At 37.0% G+C, this 14,585-nt stretch overlaps 1 protein-coding gene across 1 annotated transcript in view; it reads left to right on the top strand.

Moving 5' to 3' along the window:
• ZDHHC17 (zDHHC palmitoyltransferase 17) overlaps positions 1-14,585 on the top strand; it is a 65,966-nt gene that overhangs the window by 29,968 nt on the left and 21,413 nt on the right. Inside the window, exons 5-9 of the mRNA XM_077178811.1 lie at positions 179-323; positions 6,228-6,292; positions 7,574-7,736; positions 12,316-12,441; positions 13,695-13,837. Coding sequence (XP_077034926.1) covers positions 179-323; positions 6,228-6,292; positions 7,574-7,736; positions 12,316-12,441; positions 13,695-13,837 — 642 coding nt within the window. The remainder of the gene's footprint in view (positions 1-178; positions 324-6,227; positions 6,293-7,573; positions 7,737-12,315; positions 12,442-13,694; positions 13,838-14,585) is intronic.

The raw sequence follows: 14,585 nt of genomic DNA, 5'->3' as shown, positions 1-14,585 counted from the left end.
CTCACTTGGAGAATCAGATCATGGCAGTTGCTGTTTTTAAAGTATGAGTTAAAGTGTGGGAATTCTGATAGTGTAATTAACTGCTAAACATACTTGTTGTTTTTCATTATTCAAATTTTAATAGTTTTCCTGCATATAGTTATTCAGTTGTTTGTTTTTTGTGTTTTGTTACATTTAGACAGGGTCACTTATCCATGGTTGTACAGCTGATGAAATATGGGGCAGATCCGTCGCTAATTGATGGAGAAGGATGTAGCTGTATTCATTTGGCTGCCCAGTTTGGACATACTTCGATTGTTGCTTACCTGATAGCAAAGGGACAGGTAAATTTTAAGTAATACCATATTTAAATAGATTCTACTAAATTTTAGAGTAGGAACACAGTTTAAACTTATACCTGTCATTAAGGAGATGCAAAATACTTGCCTGAATAAATATAAGAATAATTCCATGTCCTTTTTTGTAGACTACAGTGTTGATGTGCCACCTATTAACTAATTTCCTGCAAGTCATCTGAGTACTTTGGCTTTGATTCACACCTGCCTAATGTAGTGTATGGAAATTCTCATTCTTTATTTCTAATTAATTTAATCTTTAAATTTAGCTATGACAATGGTAGCAAGTGTTGTAGAATTCTTCAACGAGAATGAAACAACCCCAAACCTTCTTGCTAGCCCCTATTACTGCTAGATCTGTAAAGTGTGTATATAATGTGTACTCATTACTGTTCCTGTTATGTCTCATCTGTCATTCTGTCTGCTCAAAATCTTGATTGTGTTTTTGCTATGCACCCTGCACTGTAATTTGTAGATTTACTCACCCATAGGCATGTGCCTGAAGCACAGATTTGATTTACTGTGTAAACCATATAGGAAAGTCAAAGCCCTCCTCTTGTATGACAGTCCTACTAATGCTGTTCACACTTCTCTATTCTGCTTATTCTTTCAAATACCAAGTGAGATATGATCCAGTGAGTCATGTAGAATATGAAATCAGTGAGTTTGGTCTGTGTAAAACAAATACTGGATTTGCTGCAGAAAATTACTTACACCTGTACATGTGAAAAACCCCAAGCTACTGCTCCAGGCAGTATTCAGTTTGTATCTATTTGGTAAAACAGTACTTAGTGTATGATAAAGAGTAAGCTAGGCAAAAGAAGAGTCTCATCCTATTCTGTATAACTGCTGTTTTGTAAGAAATAATTATTGGAGAGGAGGGTGTTTTAGAGGAGCAAGTTTTGTAATTTCTTCTCAAATTATGTATAATTGCATGTGGGTTTTATGTTACTAGAAGAATCTTGCTGGTATTATACAGTTGTGAATTTGTTTAGAGCATAGCATTAATAAAGCACTAATAGCCTTTAAAGTATTCTACTGTGGTTATGAAGTCTCCTCCCTGTGTTTGTCTTCATGTTTGTATACAGATTTGTCCTGTTTATTTGAACATAAAATGCTTCAATTGAAAGGAAGCTGTATGTCTTTACATGACTACATACATAAAGACACAAAAAGTGCCTTAAAATTTCAAACTGTTAGTTTGAAAATAGCTCTTCTTATAAATAGTTTTTAAAACAATGATTTTTTATTAAATCTCTCAAATATTTTCAAGTATGATTTTGGTATTCTTTCCAAAATGATGTAAATTTAAATTAATTTTAACAGTAATTTTTAACAGTGCTTCAAAAAGTTCCACTTGAAAAATTATGTATTGATTTGTATGTTTAAAATCTAGTAATATCAATGGCATTATAATAGCAATCCCTAAAGTGATTGTTCTGTAGCTACATTACATACAACTACAGAACCTTTAGTTTATCTAGAAGCCATGGGAGATACATGATTCTATTTTTAAATTTTCCTTCAATTAGTACTGAGGTCATTAATTTTTTCTCTTTATTTCTTTCTCCACCTTCCTGGTGGTGCTGACATTCAGGTTTGGAAACTTGAACTGCTTTTGGTTTTGTGGGCTTACTCTATATACTGCTACTTATTTTCCTTTTGTCTTTACAGAGACCAGGTTCCCTTATATCCAAAGAGTAGGCTAGCCCTTGTTCTGAACCTAATTCTTGCAGCTGTGTGGCAAATGACAGCTAAATAAATGTCAAAATGAGGGTCAGTGTATGCTGTTGTGCTGTGTTAGTTCAGATCCTCATGCCTTTGTGGATGAATGTGGTCAAAGAAAAGCCAACTTTCATAATGGAATAGAGGACTGACAGGTGGATTGAGAAATTGTTCCTAATTGCTACCTTGTCAATTTTTGAGACAGATCTGGAACCCAACTTCAGTGTTGCTATTTCACTTTCTTCTGGGCTGTAGCAGCCAATGGTAAAATCTTCAATCTGAGGCTTGAGTGAAGGGGAAGAACTCTTGGTCAGATGCACTCTGGCTTTGATTGGAAGTGAACCCATTTTCATGCCAGCAAGTACTACTCAGCCAAGAGGCAGCAGTGGCTGATAGATGTTGCTTTTTCTTTAGTCATGCCTCTTACTGAATTGTGAAAGATTGATACCTGGCTGTATCAGAATTTGAACATGTTGTTTGTGTCACTAGGTTGCCTGGGTCAAAATCAAGCCTGGTACAGGTACATGATATAAATATAATGAGAAATCAAGTAACAGAATCTGTAGCACAGTTCAAGTTTAGGTTTATTTAAAAAAATGTGAGCAAGAAAAACTGAAAAAGCGCTTGAAGGCACTTAATAATGTGCAGTGTACAATTTGACTGCTTGATCTTGTGCTTAGAGGCATATCAGGAGCTTACATACACAAACATTGACCTGGAATAAGTTAGGATACAGATGTGGTATATGAATGATAAAATAATGTGTTCTCATCCTGTGCATGTGTGAGGTAACTTAATCACAGATAATGAGTGACTGTAAGGTTGCTTGTAGGGTAAAATTATGTAAAAAATATTCTACTTCTAAAATCACAGTTGAACTATTTCATGCTCATAGTTCAACTATCACTTTCATAGTTTAACTAGCACTTACTCATCAAGTATGTTTTTTATTTTCAGAGTTACAGTTTTGTATGTTAATAATGTCTCGAGCTATGTAGGGTCTCCTGAGCTGTGGCTTAGAAGTGGGTGGCAGCTAGGTTGAGAGATGCCAGTGTGGTGCCAGCAGCTGTGGTGACTTTGGTGCTGTGGTCCATGAGCAGTGCTCCTAAGCATTGTCACCTCAGTTGCCACTGAGGCTCCTTCTCTCCACCAAGCTCAGGCCAGCATTAAGACACTGAACCAAGTATTTTATTTCCTAGACCAACTCAGAGCACATTACTTAGAGAATTATAAGCCCAGTTATTTGATGGACTAGGGTATTCAGAACAGAGCTTTTGTTTGAAGGAATGGAGTATGTTTAGTTCTGTGTGTTGTCTTCTTTGTTGGTCTGTGCTCTGTTCTATGGGACTCTTACAAAATCTCTGCTTTAATGGGAATCTTACAAAATCTCTGCTTCTAGTCCACATCTAGCACATCTTTTCTAAATTAAGAAATATTGTCAGACTTACATCAGCCTTACTGATAAATCTTCTTTACTCTATGCTTTTAAAGCCTTTTTTCCTTTCCCTGGGCAACAGTTCATGTGAAAGAGATCTTTTCCTTATGGAGAATAGGATTCTGAGCAAGGATGTGATGGGCCTTTTCTATGAAGGTCTGTGTTTTGTGAAATAAGCAGTAATGGTTCTAAAGAGGATCAGACTCCTGGTTCCTTTCTGTGTGATTTAAAGTAATTCTAAGTGGGATCTCTTGATGCTTTCTGTGCATATTTTATCACAATACTGGTTTGACCATTGCTTGTTAAATCTCCTGGTAAGCCTAATGCTGCTCTGATCTCTTCAGAATTCTTCCTTGTCAAGTCTTGCTTTCAGAAAGTAGTATTAAGCAGCAGAAGAGTTGCTGCAACTCCTTTTCACGCAGAAAGCTCTTTCTCCCCAGTATTTCTGCCTCACTAAAAGCTTTTTGTGCAATGTTGTATTAGTGTCCTAGGATTAAGTCTGGTTATCTTTGCATGTGAAAAGTTTTTTTTCCTTCAGAACCAGAGTTGTTGTACTTTAGAAACATGAGGAAATTTTGCTTGTTGTGGTCCACAGAATTCACACTTGACCCACATGCAAAGGGCAGCAGTATGTGCAACTTTTGATCATTGCATCATTTATTGTTTGAATCTTTGGTTCTTGCAGTGCTTGCACCATGTCCTAACAGCACAGGCACACCCCTCCATGAGCCCTGATCTGTCACTGAGAGTTAAACAAGAAAGTAATGTTAAAGTGCCTGTTGGACATCACAGAATGGAAGAACAGTCTCTTAATATAAACCAGCTGCTGAAGATTTAATTTTTTGCCTCAGCTCTCTCCTTGTCAAAAAGCAGGAGCAGAGCTTCCTTTTTAAAATGTCTCACTCAGTCTGTGCTTATAGTAGTGATCTGGAGAAATAACAAGGAATTTTTGATGATAGGTTTGTTGGAGCACATGTCTGCTATCCACAGCTACATCATCTTTGTTACATCTGTACAGCAGTGTGCAAATGAATCTTAGCTGCTTTGCCTCTCGTTAAAGTTCCTTTGAACAGGGATCTGCTTCAGCCAACGTGGTAGCTTAATATGAGTAGTAGCTGTAGCCTGCCTAGGTAACTTACATGTAGGGAATGCTCTGGAGCTGATGGGTTTGGGTTTCTTCTTTTAGCTGACTGTCATCTAGTGTGCAAAGTGTAGTTTGGATTTGTCAGGTGGAATCATTGAAAGAATTGTTCTACTTACATCTAAACACATTCCTACTGTCACAAAGAGGTGCTTTTCTATACGAAATCTGAAGGTGAAGGAGTGCTTGTTCCTGTTGCAGTAATTTGTACAATCCTCCAAGTATGTTGTTCACACAGTGTGAGCTGTGAATCAGTTGCGCTTCTCAAGGATGAATGAGCTTGAGATTGGGCTGTGTTTCTAACTTCCTTCATGATTTCAACCACAGGGGGTTAATGGCAATGCCAGCAGTTGCATAGTCCTGGTAGGCTCAAAAGGATCTAACCTATACAAGTACTGTGAGCAAACAGAGTTGGATCCTGATCTCAAACCATGTAACTCCTCTGAACAAACAGTACGAGCAAGTAAATCAAGTAACTGTTCTTCTTCTCCTCCATCAACTGTGTTTTTTAAATAACCTTTTTATTTAAAGTAAGCAACAGAGTAAAAACTCCGAAATGCAAAGTGATCTGCAGGCTAGAGGTGTTTTAAAAGCAATTATTTGGAAGCACTAAGTTGGATTTTCTGGAAAACAGCTGCCTGGGTCAGGCTAGCAGCAGTGTGAGTAGGGATACCAGGATGCTGGGCATTTTGTAGACTCTAGAGCAGAGGAGGTTCTGGGGGTGACAGAAAGCAATATCAGTCACTTTCTGGGTTTTTGTCAGAAATTTCTCTAGCAGAAGACTTCATTGAAATGCTTTCCAATCTATTTTTCCTAGTAAGAACTGAGAAAAGTGGTATAGGAAATGTTGTCATAGCTCTGTTGCCTCTAAGGAAAACTCTTCATGTCCTGCACTACCTTAACTTGCAGTGATTTTGTTAGTGCTGGTCTGTGAAATCTGCCCAAATGTGCTTGAGAGTCTAATCTGCCTCAAAATATGTAGGAATTACCAATTTCTCTAGGCAAGAGGGGAAAGAGATTATAGATCACTTTTATTTCTGAGGAGGTTGTTTTTATTAAGGGCTGTTTAATCATAAAATTCTCTGGCATTCATTAATTGGATATCCAGATACATAAATACTATTGGAACTCAGTGAACTAAGGGAAATTGCTTTGCAAGTGGAAAAATAGGTGCAACTAGCATTTAGTAGGATGTAGAATTCAGACAGTGGTATTTATGGTAATTTATCAAGTATCTTTTCAAATATTGGTGCATTATTTTAATTTTTTTCTGCTTTTTAATGCAATAATACACCACCTGTATATATCTTTAATATTGAAGATTAATAGTACATTAGAAATTATTGATCTTACACAGTATGACTGTTTCATAGTTTCCAAAATAGATTGGAACAGTTATTTTTTGGCAATGGTGGCATCAATGTTTGTTTTCATTTTTTAAATACTGTTTGACTGCTAAAAGCTTGCCAGTTTTTCTTCCAATTTAGATGATTAGTCTTAGAACACTGCTTCTCATTGAAAACATTGCATCTGCTGGATCTTAAGTATGCTTACTTACCTCACCAACTTTTTTTTTCTTTTCTTTTTTTAGGATGTAGATATGATGGATCAAAATGGAATGACACCTTTAATGTGGGCAGCTTACAGAACACATAGGTAATACATGCAGTTTTGACTTTATCTTAGTGTTAATCAAGTGACATATAGTAGTGACTGGTTTAGGGAGTTTTTTGGAAGTTTTTTTTCTTTTCTTTCCACAGTTGCCATTTTATCTTTCTTCATTTATGGTTATTGTGAATTCATCCCACTTGGTAGCTCAGCCCCACACAGGCAATTCTTCAGTCCTGCCAAGTGGGATGAGAAGGAGAATCAGGAGGGTAAAAATGAGAAAATTCATGTGTTGCAATAAAGACAGTTCAATAGATAAAGCAAAATAAGGAATTCATTTGTTACTTCCCTTCAGTAGGCAGAAGTTCAGCCATTTCCAGGTCACCAGGGCTCTTCACCTGTAACAGTTACTTGGCAAGGCAGATGCTGTAACTCTGAAATGTCTTCTGCTTCCTACTTCTCTTCCCCAGCTTTTATTGCTGAGCACACTGCCATGCAATACTGGCTATCTCTTTGGTCAGTTGTCCCTGCTGTGTCCTCATCCAACATTTGTGCACCCCCAGCCTGTTCATTGGTAGGGCAGCATGAGGAACTGCAAAGGCCTTGACTCTGTGTCAGCACTGCTCAGCAATAGCTAAAACATCCCTGTGTCACCAATACTGCTTTGGTCACAAATCCAAAACTGCACAGTAGGAGCTGCTGTGGAGAAGATTACCTTGATTTTGGCCAAACCCAGTACAATGACTTTTTCAGGAGAGAGGGTACTATGAAGAGGTGCTCACTAATCCTTCCTGTGGTGATGACTGGAAAAAATGGATAAAAAATAACACTTCTCCAAAGAACAAATGTTTGAATTAGATTCCTGTTTGAAGGGCCTATCTCTATCTATTGTTGGGAGGAACACAAACTAGCTCTTAGCAATACTTGCTATTGCCAGCATTCACATCCTATTTTAGTTTCATCTTCTGGATCGTGAAGTGGAAACATAACATGTTTTGAACTTTCATTGTTTAAGTATATAATCATGTGCATATTTTTACAAATCTGTTAGTAGTGTTAGATTCTGGTAAACACAAAACTAGAGTTGTAGAACAAATGTTTCTTGATATCCCAAAATGAGCTGTCTTAGGGAGATCCTTTAAAGTCAACAGAATAGCAGTTGGTTTTGGTGGGAAGAGATTTTGAGTCATTCATAATTGGCAGCAAAAAACGTCACTTTACTATTATAGTGTACCTGATTAATGATCTTCATAGATATTGAATGCATCAACAATAAGTTGTGATGTATTTGAGTTCATCTGTATCTCTAACAAGAATTTTCTTTTCTAGTGTGGATCCAACACGATTACTACTTACATTTAACGTGTCAGTTAATCTGGGAGACAAGTACCACAAAAACACAGCATTGCACTGGGCTGTGCTAGCAGGAAATACTACAGTCATTAGTCTTCTTTTAGAAGCTGGAGCTAATGTTGATGCTCAAAATATTAAGGTAAACATTTGGTCTGGTTTAATTGTAAGTGGTTTGAGGCAGAAATAACAGAGACTATGATAAATCTCAAGAATAGGTGGGTATTGTTGGAATTGTTGGGATTATTGTGGGTATAGTGGGATCATGAAGATGGAGCAAAAGCAATGACACTAATTTGTCATTTGGCAATTTTTTTCCTAAGAGTGATGCATAACCACTAGATTTGCACCATAAAAGATGCTCAAGGAAATTATTTAACAATGATTATGTGTAAATATAGGGGAATGGGGTATGCAATCAGAGTGTATGTGTGAAGACTGGTGTATTTGGATGCAAAATTGGAAACCTGACCAAATATCTTCTAGTGAAATTCTGGGGTGACTGTTGGAGTGAGATGTGAGACATCTCAGTCCTGTCCAGGGAGCTGACAAATGCTCTAGTCTGTCTCCCAGTGCCAGTAAGCAAATGGGAGGCCTGAAAATGCCAGTAAGAGTCAAATAAGCAAATGGGCTCTTTTTATGCATGTGAACTTAGCTTGCCTGATTACCAGAATTTCTTAGCTATGGATCTAGATTCTGTACTAGCAGAGCCCATCTCCAGCATATGTTAGACCAGCAAAACAGCTCTTAGAATTTCTGCCACAGACTTGGAGCTTCTCCGGCCTTGGAAGGTGTGCCTTTGGGATTTGGAATGTCCATTACTTCCAGATACTCTGTATATCAAATTAGATGCATTTTGCTACCCAAGCTGTTTCATCTGTGGTGTCAGAGAAGAAATTACTTTTAGAAAAAGAATTCTCTACTTAGTTTCTCTTCAAATATTTGTATTTTCCACTTAAAGAGTGTTACAGGCAGAGTGGTTATGCTTGAAAACACAGCTGTAACTTAATTTAATTTACTTGTTCTTTCACCACTTTTCCTACTGATTAAGATTGCTGGGGCCTATTTTGCTCACCCACAAGTGATAGAAATATATATTTAAAAAAAAGTACGCATCAATTATCTTGGAGAGCATGGAATAGTCTTTCTAAGGGAGCAGCCAAATTTTGCTGGCAGCTTTTTAGGTACTACATCCACTTCAGAATATCAGAAATGTTCATAATCATGAAAAAAAACTCATTACAGGGAATCACCTATCTATATGTTTAAAACAAATCATCTAGCCTCTTGCATGGATTGAGGTGAAGATACATTAATTATTCCTGGTCTGTAAGGTCAGTTGTGTGCAGTTGTGTGAGGGAGTTATGATTCTAGTCTCACTTCTTGTGTTGAAAAGCTTTTTTCCTATGCCACCTATGGTAAAAAATTAAGATATTTTTGTCGGGAAAAAAATCAGTATGTCATACCTTACTTGTCTTGGCAGACTGATTACTGTGACAAGAGTTGTAAAGTTGTCACTGTACTTCCATTTCTGGACTCTTATGAAATCTGAAACAAAAATTTCTGTGTTTGGCTATATGAAAAAGTATATGCTAGCCTGAAGTAGTTCTTGGTCTTGCCTTCTTTATTGACAGACAGCAGCAGTCAGTAGAAAAATAGGTTTTTGAACCTGCTGGATCATGATACCTTTCCAGTCATGCCAGAAGATATGTGTCTGGTTTCACTGACCACTGCCTATCTACTGCAGTGAAATCTAGGTTTCTTGCATGCCTTCCCAGGTTTTTAGGATCTTCAGAGGATCAAAATAATTTGAGCAATGGCAGTTTTGCCATCCACCCAGTGACTTTATAATGGATGCTGATTTAGGTGGTAGTAAATACAAAGGAAATATAACGATTTGGTTGATTCTTAAAGGCCAATAGAAATTCAGTTTGGTGCTCCTCCTTTGACTGTTCAGCAAAAGTTTTCTTTGAGCCAAAAACTAATTAAGTGTTTGGCTCATGCTTCCTCAGAAATAAAAGGAATTGTGAAAGGCTTCTTTCTGATGCAGTCAGTTCCAGATTCCTGCAGCACTATTTAGTGAATTCCTTTTCTCAGATAGCCCATGGAATTGACCAGGAATGGTGGTAAGACAGCTGATATTACAGAAATGCATTGGCTGAAAGCTGTTCATCTTCTTCAAATGATGACATGACTGAAATATGAGATGTGAGCTTTGACTTTATTGTTATCAGCTCTAGTCAGTCTGTGTTAGAAAGGCACGTGCTGCTGGCTGCCTAGGCTTGGAACAAACTGGGACCAGTCATCTCAGCAAGGTGTTCTTTGCTTTGCATGACAGTCAATTATTTGAACAACAGCACTCCTGTCCTAGAGCAAAGCTTGATACAAGCAGTGAGTTAGTCCTGTTTTGTTATTTACTCTCTTTTTATTATGCTGTACAAGAAATTAATATTTTCCATTTGGTAGTAAGACACTTCTTTTGTTTTTGAGAACTAGATTAATGTTAGAGTTGGAAGCTGTATTTCAGTAATCAAAGTAGAGTGGATTTTTTGTTTGGTTGATTTTTTTTTTTAAGGACATTTTCTTGCCAGACCAGTAGACAGTTTGGGTAGACAAGAATAGGATTTCCCAGGGAGCCAGGGTATCACTGGGAACTTGGGGAAAAGTTGTAAATTTTATTTAAGTACGAGCAGAAACTCCTTTTTTTAGTAGAGAGATATAGAGACCTGAAAGAGCTCTTATGGTCTAAGAAAGATTTTCTTTTTTTTTAATCTATAAGTGAATCATTTATTGAACTTCAAATGTAGTTTCTTGATTATGCAGTGTATCTTAGGCTTGTCCGTGGAAGTCTGCATGTACAGTTCCCTGTTGTAATGACTCTTCAGATTATTTTTTCTATCTAAATACTTTAAATATGTATTACTGAAGCCTTATTGCTTGCTGACAATTTTAAGTCTGTTATTAGATTAAGTTCCCCAATACATTTTTTTTTTTAATTTTTAAGGAAGTCAGCCATCAACTACTCCTGTAAAGACAAGGAGAATATTAAAATGGCCAGATGATGAGAGGCATAGTCAAAGACTTCTTTAAAGCTCCCTCAATTTTTTTATCTAGGCAGTTCCTAGGTGTCTCATGGCCCTCTAGTGGAAGGGATGCTCAGCTGGACCCCAAGACAACTTCAGGATTTACTTGGGAGATCAACTCCCAGAGGGAATTGCTTGTCCACAGGTAATCTTTACAGTCTGGATATATAAGGTGATACTAAAACAACAGCATCTCTGGAGTTTCCTACATATTAGCAATTCAAGGTGCTATTAAACCTGTGTTAAAACAGGCACCAAGAGTTTGATTTCAGGCATTTCTGTTGAGAATGGAGTTAATTTAATCTGTATTTTTAAACATCTGTCTAAATAACTTTGAAGCCAAGTCAGAAGGTTATTCTTTTTTGACTGATTTTTCTAGTTAAACTTCTCACACAGAAGGTGTGAAGGATCCTGTTAAGTAGCAAAAAGCTTCACCTCATAATTTATATTCTATGCTATTTACTCTCCTAAAGATTTGGAGCAAGATTTGAAAGGCAGAGATGACAGTTAAGCACTCAGTTCCCGTTGTCTTTCTATGGGACATAGGTAGCTAACTGCAGTTTTTAATCTTTGAAATCACTTCTGTCTATAGTAATTATTGCCCTTTCTGGGTAGTTTCAGTTTCTAGTACCTGTCTCACTTTTTTTTTAGGAGGGGGCCGAGCGATGGAGGATTCAGCCATTTTTCAAGCCTCCATGAATGATTTGTTTAGGAGGGGAGTTAACTCCAGTAGAAGAGAGGAAGAGTCAAATGCAAAACTGAAGCTGGAGGTACCTGCAATTGGTTGTCTCTTGCCTCCTCTATAATTTTAGACCAAGTCAATAACTTTTTCATTTATCTCTCTTCCTAAGTGTTTAAAAACAATAAAATCAAATCAGTTTAGTAGGCACCTTTGGTCCCTGTATCTTTCACTCTGTATTTCTCTTTTGCTTCATCTGTTAGTCCTTTCTGAAATTACAGAAATAAAAACATGAGCCATTGCTGGCTTAGCACCCAAAATACATGAAACACAAGCTCAGAGTAAAAGCTTAGAATTTTGAAATAAGTTGGACATGAGCACTCAGTTTATTCTTTCATGTTTTCTTCCTAGGACTTCCGTAACTGAAATGAATTTTAAGAACATTAGGCTGGTGAAAAAAAAAATCCTAGAAGCATTCCATAATACTAGTAACTTCAGTCTGCAGAGAATTAACAAAGAAGTCAGGCTTTAGACTTGGGAGAGTTTCCATGATCCAGTGGGTCACAAGTTCTTATTCTTTGCTTGATTTCTGCTGCCTGTCAATAGCTGAGGGGGAAGCACAGTCCTTCCTTTACAGACTAGTAGACTGTGTGTAGAATAGTGGAACACAGATTTGTTCTCTGCTAAAGGCAACAATTATTAGTGTCAGGACATACATCTCGTCAGAATCATGCATTTAATATGTTACTTGTGCACACTTGTATAATTATGAGAGAGTGAAAAACCAAAAGGAATGAATGATGTTTGGTGTCAAGTAAGCTGCAGAGCAAGAAGTATGCCAGAATGTAGCTAAACTGCTTTAAAATGTGTTAGTTTTAACAGCCAGTCTTCTGTTTCAAAAGTGCTCCAAATGCATTTTATTTTAAATTGGATGTTTCCTACATTTTTACTTTTGATAGGGAGAATCACCACTTGATCTTGCAAAACAAAGGAAGAACGTTTGGATGATCAATCATCTACAAGAAGCAAGGCAGGCAAAGGGGTATGATAGTCCATCCTTTCTGAGAAAACTAAAAGCAGATAAGGTAAGTAGTAGCATAACACTTGTGTAAATCAATCTTACGGCTGCTCTTGGTTTGGGGACCTGTGTGTTTGTTTAAAAGAAGTTCAGGACTGTGGTTTCCCCACATTTCAGCTTTAAGGAATGTCTTCTTATTATGACTAAAGTGATTGCAAAAGGGAAAAAAAGTGCTTTATTTAGGGCAGGAGGAAATAAAACCCTTAGCTTCTATACACTTACTCTTAGTTTTTGTGCTAGCTAAAAGAAAGTGTTAGGAAAGTATTGTGTGGTCATGTATTGTTTGGGTTAGCCAAGACGTTCCAAAACTGACTCTCAGGTAGCTGAGGAAAGAAGCATTTTGGGTATCCTGAACTCTGATCTCCTCTCTAGTTATGTATTGTTTATTGTTATTGTGTTGAATGAAAGAAGCAGTCAGTCTTAGCAGTATAAAGTAATACTCCTCTCTAATGTGGAGGCCTTTTGCTTCCCAGAGCATTGTTTAATACTGCAGATAGGAAGAGGCCATAAATGAGGGTGTAAGGGTTAACATACTGCTCTAGCATGAAGAACTGTCTTCCTACATATTGTTTGATAATCTAAAAAGAGTTAATGTTTTCTTCTTAGTATCCATCAACACTCAGGCAGAATGTTGTGCTGGATATTAAGTGTTGCTACCACTGATTTAATTTTTTTAAAATAAAGATACATTGCATCAAGACTCTCAAAGTACTGCTACAGTCTGGGCTTCAACCCTGTGGTACTGTAACAATGCTGTGATTATTGACCTGAAGTGGTTTGTACATTTCATTGTCACTGTACTTTAGTTATTTGGAAAGAGTTCAGTGCTCTCATCAGGAGTTGTATCCACACAGTGTAAGACAAAAAAGGTCCTATCTATTAATAAATGCTTCTGTATGGCTTAAAAACTGCAGTTACACGAGTAATAAAAATTTACTGACATTTTCATATGCTGTGTGGCAGTTCATACACTTACAGATTTGTTAAAAAGAGCTAGTGTTGCCTTGGTTCTGGATTAGCAGCAAAGTCTCTAGAAGACAGTTCTGAAACAAAGTTATTGATTTGGATTATATAATTTTAGGAAGGTTTATTTTCCTTGCAAATTCATTGGAGGTGTGTAAAGACAAGAAATGAGAAAAATTTATGTGAAGATTTATCCCCCTGAATTTTCTTGAAAATTTAAGTTTTTATGACTGTTGTGTTTATTATACAATCTGTTCCTGAAAACAGAGTTACTTACTGGTGTTTGTTTCTATATAGGAATTCCGTCAGAAGGTGATGCTGGGAACTCCTTTCCTAGTTATTTGGCTGGTTGGGTTTATTGCAGACCTAGACATTGATTCTTGGCTCATTAAAGGGCTGATGTATGGTGGCGTTTGGGCTATGGTACAGTTTCTTTCAAAGTAAGTGTTTTACTGGGACACTGTCTGCTTAGTGTGCATGTAAGAAGTATTTTGCTGGCATCTTTATTGGATAGATAACCTTAAATTTCCATTTGTTGGAATTGGTCTTTATTTCTGCAAAAGATCTTGTGCAACTATAGCTCCTGTAATGCTCTATTGTCTTGTGAAAGCTGGAATTATCTTGGGTGAATACTGCTGAGCTAACAGAAGCTAACAGCAGAACTGAAATTCAGTCATTATCCAGAGGAGGGTGCTGAATATCTGTCTACAAAGAGTTATCAGCATGAATGTTGCAGAAAGCAAGCAATGGAAAAGTTACTATCAAGTAATAAAGTGCAAATGTACTATTAAAACTGTTTTCTCTCAATAATTTAAATACACAAGAGCATCTAAAGATATTTATAGCGAGAAATTAAGTTAGAATCAGATTTTGAAGCTTTTGTTATTGTGGAAGGAAGTGACTAAAGAAAAAGGCTGCTTTCTAATAGTGTGTTTTGTACATCTTGTTACCTGATCATAAATACTTTTAGTTGTATTTATGATTACTTCAAATGTCTGTAAATGTACCTACAAATACACACACACACACATATACACACATATATGTGTAGACATACTGCAGTGGATTTTCAAGAGCTGTAGACTACCTCATCTCTCCTTTGCTTTTCATTATCATGTGCTGCCAAGATAGGGGTACTTGTTGTATCCCCATGCTTAGGAGCTTTCTGCTTTTCTGGGGTTGGATATC

Source organism: Agelaius phoeniceus, chromosome 5, assembly GCF_051311805.1.
Source record: "Agelaius phoeniceus isolate bAgePho1 chromosome 5, bAgePho1.hap1, whole genome shotgun sequence".
NCBI classification, from domain to species: Eukaryota; Metazoa; Chordata; class Aves; order Passeriformes; family Icteridae; genus Agelaius; species Agelaius phoeniceus.
Note: the sequence above shows the minus strand (reverse complement) of the source record. Positions and strands in the feature narration are given on the sequence as shown.